Here is a 13,340-nt window from a genome sequence, read left to right on the forward strand (position 1 = left end):
TTACAGGCCAGCACTGCTGCATTCCCCCTGGTGAGACAGATGCTCCAGCCCCCCAGTGAGAGCCCATGTCACCCACACTGACCTCTCCCCTCAGTGTCCCCCGTGCTGCCCCTTCCCTGCCCAGTCCTCTCTGGCTCCCCCTGCACCCCTTTCCACCTCTGTCCCCTAAAGTCCCCATTTCCATCCTCTGCTCTCTTTTCCAGGAGCCTCCCCATCCTCCTAGCCAGTGCCCAGGGGGCTCTCCTAGTCCCTCCCTTCATCCAAAGGATAGAGAATGTCAGGTGATTCCCAGGATGAGGGGCTTTCGTCCTTGGAAGCAGAAGTAGAAACAAATTACAGGAACCCTGGAATCTAAGTTTCCATCCCAACAAACCGAGACAATATTTATATTTGGGGATTTTCCCAGAACCTAGGAACCAGTAATATCCTGGAGACCACTGGAAACTGAAAATAAGGACACTGATCTTTGCCTTCACTATCACTGCTTTGGGTGATATGTCTGTAAAGATGTATTTGATGTGCCTATCACATAGTTTTTTTGCCTATATTTCCTTCTATGTATTTTATGGTTTCAGGTCCTATGTCTAGTTATTTAATCCATTTTGAGTTGATTTTTCTGTATGGTGTGAGGTAGTGGTCAAGCTTCATTCTTTTACATGTAGCGACCCTGTTTTCCCAGCAGCATTTACTGAACAAACTTTCTTTTCTCCAATGCATATTCTTTGCTCCTTTGTCAAAGATTAGTTGACCATAAATCTGTGGGTTTATTTCTGGATTTTCTATTCAATTCCATTGGTCTGTGTGTCTGTTCTTGTTCCAATATCATGCAGTTTTGATGGTTATGTCTTTGTAGTATAGTTTGAAGTCTGAGAGAGTGATGCCTCCATTACCTTCTTTTTTTTTTTTTTCAGAAGAGCTTTGGCTATTTAGGGTTTTTGTTGATTCCATTTGAATCTCATCAATAATTGTTCTATTTCTTTGAAGAATGACATTGAAATTTTGATTGGAATAGCATTGAATCTGTATATTGCTTTTGGTAGGATGGCCATTTTAATAATATTTATTCTTCCAATCCATGAGCAAGGGACTACATCAAATTAAAGAGCATCTGCACAGCAAAAGAGACAATAACCAAAACAAAGAGAAACCCCACTGACTGGGAGAACATTTTTGCACACAACACTAATGATAAAGGACTGATCACAAAAATCTGCAAAGAGCTAATGAAACTCAACAACAACAAAGAAAATAATCCAGTCAAAAAAAGGGCAGAATAGCTAAAAAGAAACTTCTCTGAAGAGGAAATGCAAATGGCCAACAGGCATATGAAAAAATGTTCAACATCATTCTTGTAATCAGGGAAACGCAAATCAAAACTACCATGAGATACCATCTTACACCAGTGAGAATGGCACATATTAAAATACAACTAGCAACACAAATGTTGGTGAGGATGTGGAGAAAAAGGAACTCTTCTGCACTGTTGGTGGGAGTGCAAACTGGTCCAAACACTATGGAGAGCTGCGTGGAGATTTCTTGACCTACTAAACATAGAGCTTCCATATGATCCAGCAATTCCACTCCTAGGTATTTACCCAGAGGACACAGAAACATCAATTCCAAAGAGCACCTGCACCCCTATGTTTATAGCAGCACTGTTTACAATAGCTAAGCTTTGGAAACAACCCAAATGCCCCCAAATAGATGACTGGATCAAGAAGATGTGGTACATATACACCATGGAATATTACTCAGCATTCAAAAAAAAATAAACACATGCAATTTGCAGCAACATCATGGCGCTGGAAGGGATCATGCTCAGCGAAATAAGCCAGAAAGAAAAAGAAAAATACCGGACGGTCTCACTCATAGCAGGAATCTAGAAAACTTAAATAAGGGACCAGGAAAATGAATAACTATAAGAAAGTGAAAATCAAAATCAACAAACAACTATGAACCAGAGGCACTCTATGAGGAGTGGGGTGAGGGGACGGGAGGGATTGGGGTCAAAATATTGGGGTTTCAATTGTATGGGGAATATAAAATTTATTAAAGAAAAAAAAAGGACTTCTGACCTGACACTGGACTTGGGCGCCCCCTTGTGTGAAGATCCCTGTCCTGCCGCTGGGGGCCCAGGGAGCCTGGGGAGGGTCTGGCTGAGCAGGAGAAAGGGAGGCTTTGGGCTCCTGTGCTCAGCCCTGTGGCCACACGGGGGCGCTGCCGCCTGTTCCAGATTCTGGTGGAGCCGCCAGGACAGGGCGGGGGCTGAGGTGGGCAGAGTTGGGGGTCCTGGAGGGCAGAGTCTTGTCCTGGGGTGAGATGCTCTGTGAGGAGTCAGAGAAGCAGAGCTCAGAGGAGAGGGGACTCCGGAGCCTGCCCTTGTGTGAAGTTTCCGTCTTTTCTCCCCAGAACTCCTCTCTCCAGTCCCTGGATGGTGATACCTGGGAGAACTGGAAAAGAGAATTTTTTTTTTCTTCTACAACCTATTCAATATTGAGGGCATTAAAAAATAATAATAATATTTAGGGCCTCCCTGGCGGCTCAATTGTTAATAAGTCGGTCACCTTGTTTTTTTCATGAACTTCAGAGTTGTTACACAGCTGAAGTAATGCAGTGCAGAATATAGTACAGTAATACAATATAATGACCTAGTTCAGGCTCTACTGCAGTAATACAGTACGGTGCTCTAGTACAGAATAAACCATAGTGATACAGTATAGTATAGTGACAGAATACAGGCTATACCACAGTAATACAGTATGGTGATCTGGCACAGAATATACCACAGTAATACAGTACAGGGTAGTGATATAGTACAGTAATAATGTATACTATAGTGATATAGTGCACAACATATTATAGTAATATAGTATAGTATAGTGACAAAGCACAGGCTATACTACAGTAATATAGCAGAGTGTAGTATAGTATAGGATAGGATATATGCTGCAGTAATAAAGTGCAGGATAGTAATAGGACACAGATATAGAAGAGTAATATGGAACAGTATGGTACTGTAGGATAGTAATATAGTACAGTATAGTGATAAGGTATAGAAGAGGGCTCAGAGATAAGAAACCAGCAAGTATGTGTTGAGTGTCTAAAATGATGCATGTGTTCCATTTGTTATGGCCTATACGGAAGCAAAAAAAAGATGAATGAGAAAGGTGTACCTTGAAGTCCTATATAATTGATAATCTATAAAAAATATTTTTCCTAAAAGTATATGGCCTTATACAAACAAAATTAAAAATGTCTTCTATCACCAGCAAATCATTGACTGAAAAGTTATGAAGCAATCAATGGCTATATTACAACAGAATACTACTCAGCTATAAAAAAGATGAATTCTTGCCATTTGCTGTAACATGGATGGATCTTGAGGGTATTAAAGTGAAATAAGTCACGGAGAAAAACAAATATGATTTCACACATCTGTGGAATATTGTAGGGTAAAGAAAATGTCAGGCTTTTCTGCCCTTCCGTCATCAGGATAGATGATGGATCCTTGTCCTGAATGCATGCCTGATGGCGGACACCTGGAATAGGGTGTGGGCATAGGTAGATGGGATACACCTGCGCTAAGACTGTGCTTTTTTAAGGGCGGCGTCACGGGGATGCCAGCAGAAGCCGAAGCAGAAGCCAAAAGAGAAGCCGAGAAGGAGCAGAACAAACGCCAGAGAGCCCAGATAGAGTGAAGACTTGCTGGGGGCTGGGAAGCCTGCCAGCCTCCCAGCCCCCCAGCCAGCACCCCTGCCTGCCACATGCCTGGTGAACCCCAATAAAAGACCTGCAAAAAATCACTGAGGACTCTGACTCCTCCTTTACCAGGTCTGCATGGGATCAGAAAACCTGCACTGTGGCCAGTCCTGCCTTTACAAATATAAGGAAACAAAGCAAACAAAGACAAACCCATATACAGATTAGAGGTGTAAAGGCAGGACTGGACCACAGTGCAGGTTTTCTGATCCCATGCAGACCGGGTAAAGGAGGAGTCTGAGTCCTCAGTAGTTTTGCAGGTTTTTTATTTGGGGTTCTCCAGGCATATGGCAGGCAGGGGTGCTGACTGGGGGGCTGGGAGGCCTGCCAGCCTCCCAGCCCCCAGCAAGTCTTCACTCTATCTGGACTCTCTGGCGTTCGTTCTGCTGCTTCTCGGCTGCTTCTGGGCTTCTGCTTCGACTTCTGCTGCTGCTGCTGCTGGCGCCCCCCGTGACACCGCCCTTAAAAGCACAGTCTTAGCTCAGCTGAATCCCATCTACCTATGCCCACACCCTATTCCAGGTGCCCGCCATCAGGCATGCATTCAGGACAAGGATCCATCATCTATCCTAATGGCGGAAGGGCAGAAAAGCCTGATATTTTCTTGACCCTACAGTCCACCCCCTCAGGGTTTTCTGCCATACAGTCTATATATATATATACAATTTTCTAAGCAAACAAACAATGCAGCCATGGCCCACAAAAGCAAATACATCAAATATAACAAAATACAATATAACAAAATACAACAGAACACAAATAAGTCCAGGCAGGGCACCAACCTAGTGCAAAAGACAATTATTGGTACTAGCAGATGAGCCACCAAATCTGCTGCCGAAGGCACTGCTCATATGAGGGAGGGGAATCACTCACGGCATCTACTATATCACACCAGGAGCCGTCAGGCTTCCTGGCCTTCTCTGGCTGCAGTCTCAGCTACAAGGCACACACAGCATCCACCCCCAGGATGCACTAGCTCTGGGATTGGCACTTTTGTTCTGTTGGGGGTAATCACCAACCCTCAGGGTTTCTGTCTGCAGTCGCTCCAACACTTGGCCTTCACAGCCACCCATGCGACTCACAGACCCCTGCACTCAGGCCAACCCACTGCACAATCACATGGGTCGGGGATCCAAACTCTGCATTCGGCTTGGGCTCCACCCCAAGCCATGTTCCCCACCCATCCTCCAAGGACGGGTTCCCCAGCTCCTCACCCTCACTCAAGAATGAGCAGGGCATCACCCACAGGTGATTTTACGAGACTCACAGGGCTTCAGCATACCCAAGCTGCTTAACAGCCGCTTAGGGCTTCTCAACTTAGCATCAGTATCAGCTTTTGCCGCCTTAGTTGGCTTTTCTCCTCCACCTGGCTGCTGGGCATGCACAGGCTGCTTTTGGCCATCAAGGCCCACTGGCCACCCCCAGATTCTCAAAAAAAAAAAAAAAAAAAAAACATTACCTGCCAAGGTCCTCCGCCTTCTGGTGGGATTGTCAGTCCAAGATCATCAGTTCATCAGTCCATTGGCCTCTCCCTGCTTCAGCAATGGCCTGCTGCCTCAGGGGTCATTGGCTGGTCCTTTCCGGTGTCGTTGGCTGGTCCTATCGGGCATCTCCTCCATGCCAGGTCCCGTCCTGCAGCTCCTGGACAGTGTCTACCTTCTGTACTGCCATGGCACCTCCAGCGTTGTCACAGGCACACAGTCTGTTCTCCTTAGTCCCTCCAGGTCTTCGGAGGGCTCCATACCCGTCTGCATGGATCTTGCCAACTTACGCCAATTGTAAGAGGCAGGACTGGACACAGTGCAGGTTTTTTGATCCCATGCAGACTGGGTAAAGGAGGAGTCTGAGTCCTCAGTAGTTTTGCAGGTTTTTTATTTGGGGTTCACCAGGCATATGGCAGGCAGGGGTGCTGGCTGGGGGGCTGGGAGGCCTGCCAGCCTCCCAGCCCCCAGCAAGTCTTCACTCTATCTGGACTCTCTGGCGTTCGTTCTGCTGCTTCTCGGCTTCTGCCTCGACTTCTGCTGCTGCTGCTGCTGCTGCTGCTGCTGCTGCTGCTGCTGGCACCCCCCGTGACGCCGCCCTTAAAAGCACAGTCTTAGCTCAGCTGAATCCCATCTACCTATGCCCACACCCTATTCCAGGTGCCCGCCATCAGGCATGCATTCAGGACAAGGATCCATCATCTATCCTGATGGCAGAAGGGCAGAAAAGCCTGATATTTTCTTTAACCTACAGAGGTTAGTGGTTGTGAGAAAGGGGCTGTGGACGAAGCACATACTGGCGTGGGGTCCATTTTATGATGATGGACAGATACTGGACTTGAGGTGGAGATCATGAAGTGGTGTAAACATGTTTATTAGGCTGAAACCTCAAGTTTACACAATGCTATTATATAAACCAATGTTAGTTCAGTGAAAATTTATTTTAATAAATCTTTACATGCTTCAATTACCCTTTGCCAGAGTTGTATTATCTTAAAAAATACATGCTAAAAGCCCAGTTCTTTCTGCAATCACTAGTCAGTGAAATTTATCAAAATATTTGCCACTTCTTGCATTTTTGATTTTTGCCTCCATTTTACTTCCTCCCTCTCAAATGCCCACTTAGTAGTTTTCTCAATGGACATTTGTGGGTGTGTAAATTTCTTATTATTTCAACATCCACAAATGTCTATTTTCTTAGGGTTTCTCTTGCTGGAAAATTTTAAGGTTTTACTCCTTATTCTTTATGTTCCCCCATTTCATAAATTTGTGATTAGATATGGAGTTATGAAACAAAGCCAATATTATAAAAAAGAATCTAAAAGCATGTAGTTGACCATCTTTAGCAGAAAAGTAATGAATGGAGACAGTCAAAATTAGGAGCACAGCTTTAGTATTAACCATGAAATGCTCCAGATTTTAAATAGCTGAGTGTATGTGTATATGTGAATGAGTATGCACGTGTGCATGTGTACGGAGAGGGGATAAACATGACTAAAAGGGGTGAAAAATGTACTTGGAATTTCAAATCTCTTGTTCTAAGTTATTAGTAAATATGAGTAAACTGGAAAATGCCAAGTTAAAGCCAAATATTTTGTTTGTTTGTTTTGTTCAAAGTTGTATCCTAAATTCCTAATTCCTGGCACAGAGAAATTCTCAGTTGCTAACTGCCAACCAATTAGGAGTACGTGGTTGACATACAGATGCCAAGGCTCTTGTTGCTTTGGGAACAATGAAAGGAGTTAAGACTGGATACCAAGTGCAAGTAGGTAAACTAATCATCAATTTATGATCTTTCGCAGGGTTCATTTATCAGCGGACTTAAGTCATCCTGAATGGCAATGAATTTAAACAGTTCCAGGAGAGAGGGGAAGAGTGTCATTCACAGAAATATAGGGGCACCTGTGCGGTGGGGGCCACCGACTCCAGGAGCTGTGTTGTTTTAACAGCCTGCTCCCTGCATAATCCAGAGAAGCCAGGCAAAGTTTGGTTTTGCCTCTGCCTTCTGCTGTACCTGGAGACGTTCTCTCCAGGTGAACCTCACTGGTGAGAACAGAGCTCGGGGCCTCCAGAGCCAAAAGGCTGCAGTGGACCATACCCAGATGGTGGGCACAAGGAGTTCTTATCCTTGCCTCGATCCTTCCCAGCTCCCACCATAACCAAGATCAAAAAGAAACTTAAAATAAGTTACTGAGGAAGAATTGGTGGGTAGAGAAAATGCATAATCACTTGATGACTTTGCATAATTATTTGGAATAACGAATACAGGTGATTCTTCTTTTTATTGTTTTCCAGCATTTTCCCCCTAAAATAGAAGAATAGGGCCTCCCTGGTGGCCTAGGGTTTGTATCAGTGATACTACCTAGAGGACCTGAGTTTGATCCCCTGGCCAGGGAGCTACCCCATGGCACGACAGATCTCTCCTAACTCACCGACTGCTCCCCTCAGCAGTGTGTTTCAGTCATTCTGCCTGTTCTATTCCCCACTCTATCTCTGGTGAATCCTTTCAACACCCTGCCCTGCCCTACAGTTGTTCTATGCAAAAATAAATAATCTTTAGGGGAAAATAAGAAAACAAATAAAATAGAAGAATAATTGCTGGAGCAAGTTGGGGGAGGGGCCTGGAGCAGAAGGCACCAGGGCAGAACAAAAGGATCATCTGGAACTTGACAGACACCTCATTGTCAAGAAATGGAGGGATATTTCAAGGTAAGAACTGATGTGGGATGGAGCCCGGGAGGTGAGGCCGCTATCTGATGACCCTGGCAGCACAGCATAGTCACCATGTGGCAGGAGCTGGCGAGGTCAGGAACGAGGTCAAGGTTTGGCGTGGATACTAAGAGAGAGGGAACATGATGCCCACAAGGGCAAGGAGGAAAAGGCGCGCCCACCACAAATTTTCATGTCGAAGCAGCACCTAACTCAGGACAGCCTGGGGGGGGGAGGACTGCCATCAGTGGGGGTACAAGGTACCCACCTTAGATTTTCTCTGTAAGCTCAACAGCCCTTCCTACTCCCTCACATCCATATGACGCTCATACAGACTCAACTTTAGCCATTTTTTTCCATGTAAATGTCGTATATTTATCAAAGCTAAAAAGAATTTTAGAAACCCAACGTCCTCACTTAGTGGATAAGAAAACAGCAACTTTGGAGGGATTTTCCAGGGTGGCACCATAGCTTATTAAGGGTACAGCTGGACTGACCCCCACCAGTGTCATTTCCACGATGCCACCCACATCCTCAGCCACCCAGATTCCAAGGAAAGGGACACTCTTTGTACCACCAGTGCAAAAGTCATCACACCGAAATTAAAGACAAGACCTATGCTTTGGAAATCAAACCTGTATCTATCAAACACAGTCACTGTGTTGTAGGCGACAGCATAATATAAAACACATCACAATTAATGTTATAGAAAATAAGTGAATCCTAATATTTGCACCACACTCAAGATTTGCTCAACACCGTCAAGAGGCAGGGCCCCTTTGGGCAGGATGATGGTGCCGGTGCCCTCTGCTGTTACAAAAGAAGTTAGCACTGTTTGGTGCCGGGAACAATTTTTTTTTTTTTTTACTTTTTTCTTTCTTTTTATTTTTACCTTTTTTTTTCATTTTTCTTATTTATATTTATTATTATCATTTATCTTTAATGAAGTACCATATTCCACAGCCTTGTTAATTTTTTTTTCTTGTTAATTTTCTGATGGTGCGGCCGGCCCCCTCAGGTTTGGTCACCTGCTCTCCCACCACCTGAGCACCCCAGTCGCCCCTCAGTCCAAGGTGCGCTCCCACCCTCCCCCAGTTCCCACTCCTCCTCTGGGTGCCTCACTCTAGCCACCCTTCAAGGACTGGTGTTAGTGTTTGTCTGTGAGAGACAATAATGGAAACATAATGTTTAAGTGGGCAATTAATATGCCTCCCAAATTCACTTCACCTTCCTGAACTGAGTGAAAACTTTTAGGCAAAGTCACATTTAAACGAAGTGGTGACGGCGCCGACAGCGGGTACCCGGGCTTGCCGTCTGAAAAAGACTCACAGGGCCGCACAGCCACAGATTTGTTTGAGGAGAAGCTTCTAGAACACAGGCCAGCGGCGCTGGAGGCGCAGGCGCGCACCCTGAGGCGACCCGCGACGCGACTTTCGCTGTGACTGTGCCTGCGGCCGCGAGCCCACCGTAGCCCTTCAGGTAAGGAGAGACGTTCCACGCAAGCCCCTCCGTACCTCTCAGAGAAGGGGCTCGCCCGCACCCCACCTCGGCGCCTCTCTGGTGCGCTCCTCTGCGTTGGCACCGCGTGCCGAGGCCGCCTCATCGGCCGCGACCACCACACTCGGCTGTGAGGAGTGCGGCCACTGTCGCGCGAGCACGACCGGCTTCACGACAGGCGCCAACTAGACGCCCGCGCTTTACGGCAGAGGGCGTGGCTGCCACCCCTCCCCACCGCGTGGCACGAGCCTTGGTGGCCCGGCATCGCAGGGGAGGTGATGGCGGGAAACTAGAGGGAGGCCCAGCGCGGGGTCAGGCCGGTCCCATGCGAACCCCGCTTTCTGAGCGCTGGCACCCCTGTGCTGACTCGCTCGCCAACCCCCTCCCCCGCCCCCCCGCGGCTCAGAGAAGCTTGCGTAGCGCTCGCTGCTCACAGCTGGTTGGCCAAGCAAGGCCTGGAAGGGTTTTATTTACAGTTTTTAATCGAGTCCCTATTTTTTTTAATTATTTACACATAAAAGAGCTGGGGTGCAGGCCAGAGATAAGGGGGTCAGGCAGTGAGAGGGTCCACCAGAGACAGAGCGGGAAGCAGAACAGGCAGAGTGACTGAAACACACTGCTGAGGGGAGCAGCGGGGAGACAGGAGAGGTCTGCCGCACCATGTGGGTTGCTCCCTGGCCGGCCGGGATCGAACTCGTGCTGCAGAGGCCACGGACCGCCTCATAGTGTGGTGCTAAACCCCTTGCGCCGCCAGGGAGGCCCTTGAGTCCCTCATTTCTTAAAGCAGAGAGGAAGTGATATTTATTAGGATAGTCGTAAGTATGAAGTCACGTGTCATGAAAGGTCTCTTTTCTAATTTAGTTCTCGCCTCCAAGGAAACCGTGTGTTCCGTGCGCCTTCCCAGAAGCTGGCGGGTGCGTGGAGCGATGACTGAAACACAGTCTTCCCCCAACTGTTGACTCAGTGGGAGCATCCCTGTAGCTGCAGGCAGCGGGGAGCAAATGGCGGGCAGGGACCTCGTGAGCAGACGCTGCGGCCACAGCAGACCGTGATGACTGAGCAGTTCACACTACGGGGCCTGAACCTTGTAAGGAGCGTTCAGAGAGAAGGGAAGAAATGTGTGGCAGACAGGGGAATGGCTATTTTGTGGAGAGAGAGCTCTAAAAAGTGACGTTCGGGCCCGTCCTGGAATGACAAGGAAGGAGGAGGCTCTGGCTCTCTGGGAAGGCCCGGCAGGGAGGGGCGGGCGCTGAGCCGCAGGGGCCTCAAGAAACGGCCCGAGGCCGAGGCCTGGCGCTGACAGCCCGGGGGAGGCGGAGAGGCCGTGGGGCAAGGTCTCCAAGACTCCTGGCTGGCCTTGAGTTCCAACTCTGGTCGTCTGTCGGTTGTTTACAAAAACAAAATTGTTGCTTTCCTTTTTTTAAGGTCGTAATTCCGATTTGCTAAGGAAAGAGCCGCTGTCTGCGGCGGTTTTCCAGCGCGCGTGAGGTGTGAGGGCTGCCCCTGGCGGCCGGTGCTGGAGGTGGGAGGGCGGGCGCCAGGCCCCGCCCCCAAGCCCGGGCCCCGCCCCACACCCCAGACCCCCGCGCCTCCGCCCCGCCCCGCCCCGTGGCCCCGCCCCCCGCCGCCCCGCCCGTGGACGCTCTGCCCGCCTCAAGCCCCTCTGTGCTGGTCTGCGGGCGCACGCCCGTGACGTCACTATGCAGCGACCAATGAGACGAGGCGTCGGAAATTTAAACTTAGGTTGTGCTGCCCAGCTCCCGAAGCAGCTGGGTGCGGGCCGAAGCTGGCAGGATGGTGGAGGAGGGGGCCGTGGCTGTGTGCATGCGGATGCAGCCACTCAACAGCAGGTAGGGGAGGGCTCGGCCTCGGGCCTGTGGAGTTCCGTGGCCCGGGGGCTGGAAGATGTACCCTTAGCTCCCGGGAACTCGGCTGCAGGGGCACCCCTGAGCGCAAGGCCTGGCTTCCCACCTGGGCCTCCCCCACCTGTGCCCCCTCGACCTCTCACCCACACCCCCCCCCCCCGTGCCTCCGCTCCGGGGAGTCTGCTGGGAAGGAGCCTTACCTGCACTGCGCAGGTAGTCGTTTTACATACACACTTGAGTGCCTGTCCCTCTTACTGAGTACTTCTCAGGACAGGGCCCCTCTGTCTTGCTACAGTGCACGTTTTGAGCATGGAAGAACTGCTTATAGGGAGGTGTTGTGCCCAAGGTCAGCAGACTCGGTGAGCATAGCCTCCAAGAACCCAAAGACAGCTGATGCAAACACAAAAGGGAGTTTATTTCAGACTAGAGTCCGGGTTCACGACACCTACCAACATAGTGGCAGATACCAAGAGCCCCGAACAAAGGAAGCAGAGGTCTTTTAATAAGGTTAAATTATGCTGGCAGTTACTCATTGGCTACAAGGATGCATTCTCCAACTTTGCCCAGCTATCATTCTAAGCTGACTGGCCAGGCCAAGATGCAGCTCCAACCTGCAGCTCCAATTACAGCAAGTTCGCCCTCATTGGTGACCAGAGAGTAAGGGTGGAGTGAGGGTCCAAACTATCTCTGGAATTCAGTCTTTACCCAGCAAAACCTTAAATTGTAAAATGGCAGTTACACAAAGCAATGGCTATGAATATTTATGCTTGGTTCCACATTCCCACTTTTTTTTTTTTTTTGCAAGAACTATTACAAAGCAAAGCTATTTGAATCATTAATAGGGTGGGGAGCATATCTGGAGTGGAGGACCAATTATGTCTCTTTTAAGGAGATTCTTATTGATCTAAGGTCAGATACTGCTGCCTCAAAACACCATCAGCGGCCTTCAGGTACCCAGTCTATTCAGGCACAGCTGACTACTTCACAGCATTCCTTACATAATTGTCAAATACGAGTATAGTTAATTTTCAGGAAACAAGTAGGCAGTCATTTTTATCCTGTAATGCAATTGGAAATTTTACTCAAGTGAGCAATGGAGGGTTCCAACAGAAGACCTCCCAGGTCTCAGTGGAACTTACTCAGTCTTACTCATCTGCAATGTCATCATCAGGGTATCTTTCTGTTATAGGGAGGCCCTGATATAAAACGGGTTGTCTTTTCCCCTTATTATTTTTACTACAGAAGTAAAAATCTGCTCTAACATCAACTAAGATTCCCAGACCTTAAAATATTATTCCTCCTGTACAAACACTAACTCATTCCAAACCTTCACATAACCAGAGTTCTGTAGTATCGGGCCAAGCACAAATTTATTCTATAACACAGCTACCAAGCCTTTTATCAGTTAGTCAGTCTCAAAATTATGGTTAAGTTCAGCCACACATAATGTGCTATCTATTGTTCATTTACAGGTTTATAGGTCCAGCAAAGTTGAAAAATTGTCATCTTTATACAAAACATTGACTTTTTTCTGGGTCACCTCAGACCACGACCTCTGAAAATCAGACTCTAAACCATTTATCTAGTCAGCAAGAGGTATTATCTTCAGTTACAAATGAGAATTACTCTGCTCAAACAAGGGATTTCTCTTTAGTTAGCCAGTCACAGAGTTATTCATCTGGTCACTAAACATCAGTTATTGAATAAAACAGGCTGCCGCCACCAGTCTTAATACCAACCCCTTCTAATTTCCTCCTTGCATAGGTGAGTCTGCTGCTCTAATTGAAACATTCTTCGTTATCACTTGAAGGAAACCAAGGCTAACGTTAACACATTTCTTCAGTTGTTTTTATCTCTGAAGCCTTCCTAAACTCTTCAGATGTCCCCTCCTGCACTGTCCCTAAAACTGCCTAATTATTCTAACTTGCCCTATGTCTCATCCCTCCCCTTCTGCGAATGGAACCCTTAACTGCTATCAGGGAAAGGGGCGTCGTTCTGATCAGTAATTGCTTCCTGCTGAAAGTGGGCG

At 47.7% G+C, this 13,340-nt stretch overlaps 1 protein-coding gene across 1 annotated transcript in view; it reads left to right on the top strand.

The window, feature by feature from the left end:
- Positions 1-11,240: 11,240 nt before the first annotated feature.
- Positions 11,241-13,340, top strand: part of LOC311175200 (centromere-associated protein E-like) — a gene marked incomplete at both ends in the record, with an annotated part of 138,012 nt that continues 135,912 nt past the window's right edge. The window contains 1 exon segment of the mRNA XM_084240113.1: positions 11,241-11,296. Coding sequence (XP_084096239.1) covers positions 11,241-11,296 — 56 coding nt within the window.

This window comes from Talpa europaea, assembly GCF_964194135.1.
Source record: "Talpa europaea genome assembly, chromosome: 8".
Lineage (NCBI taxonomy): Eukaryota > Metazoa > Chordata > Mammalia > Eulipotyphla > Talpidae > Talpa > Talpa europaea.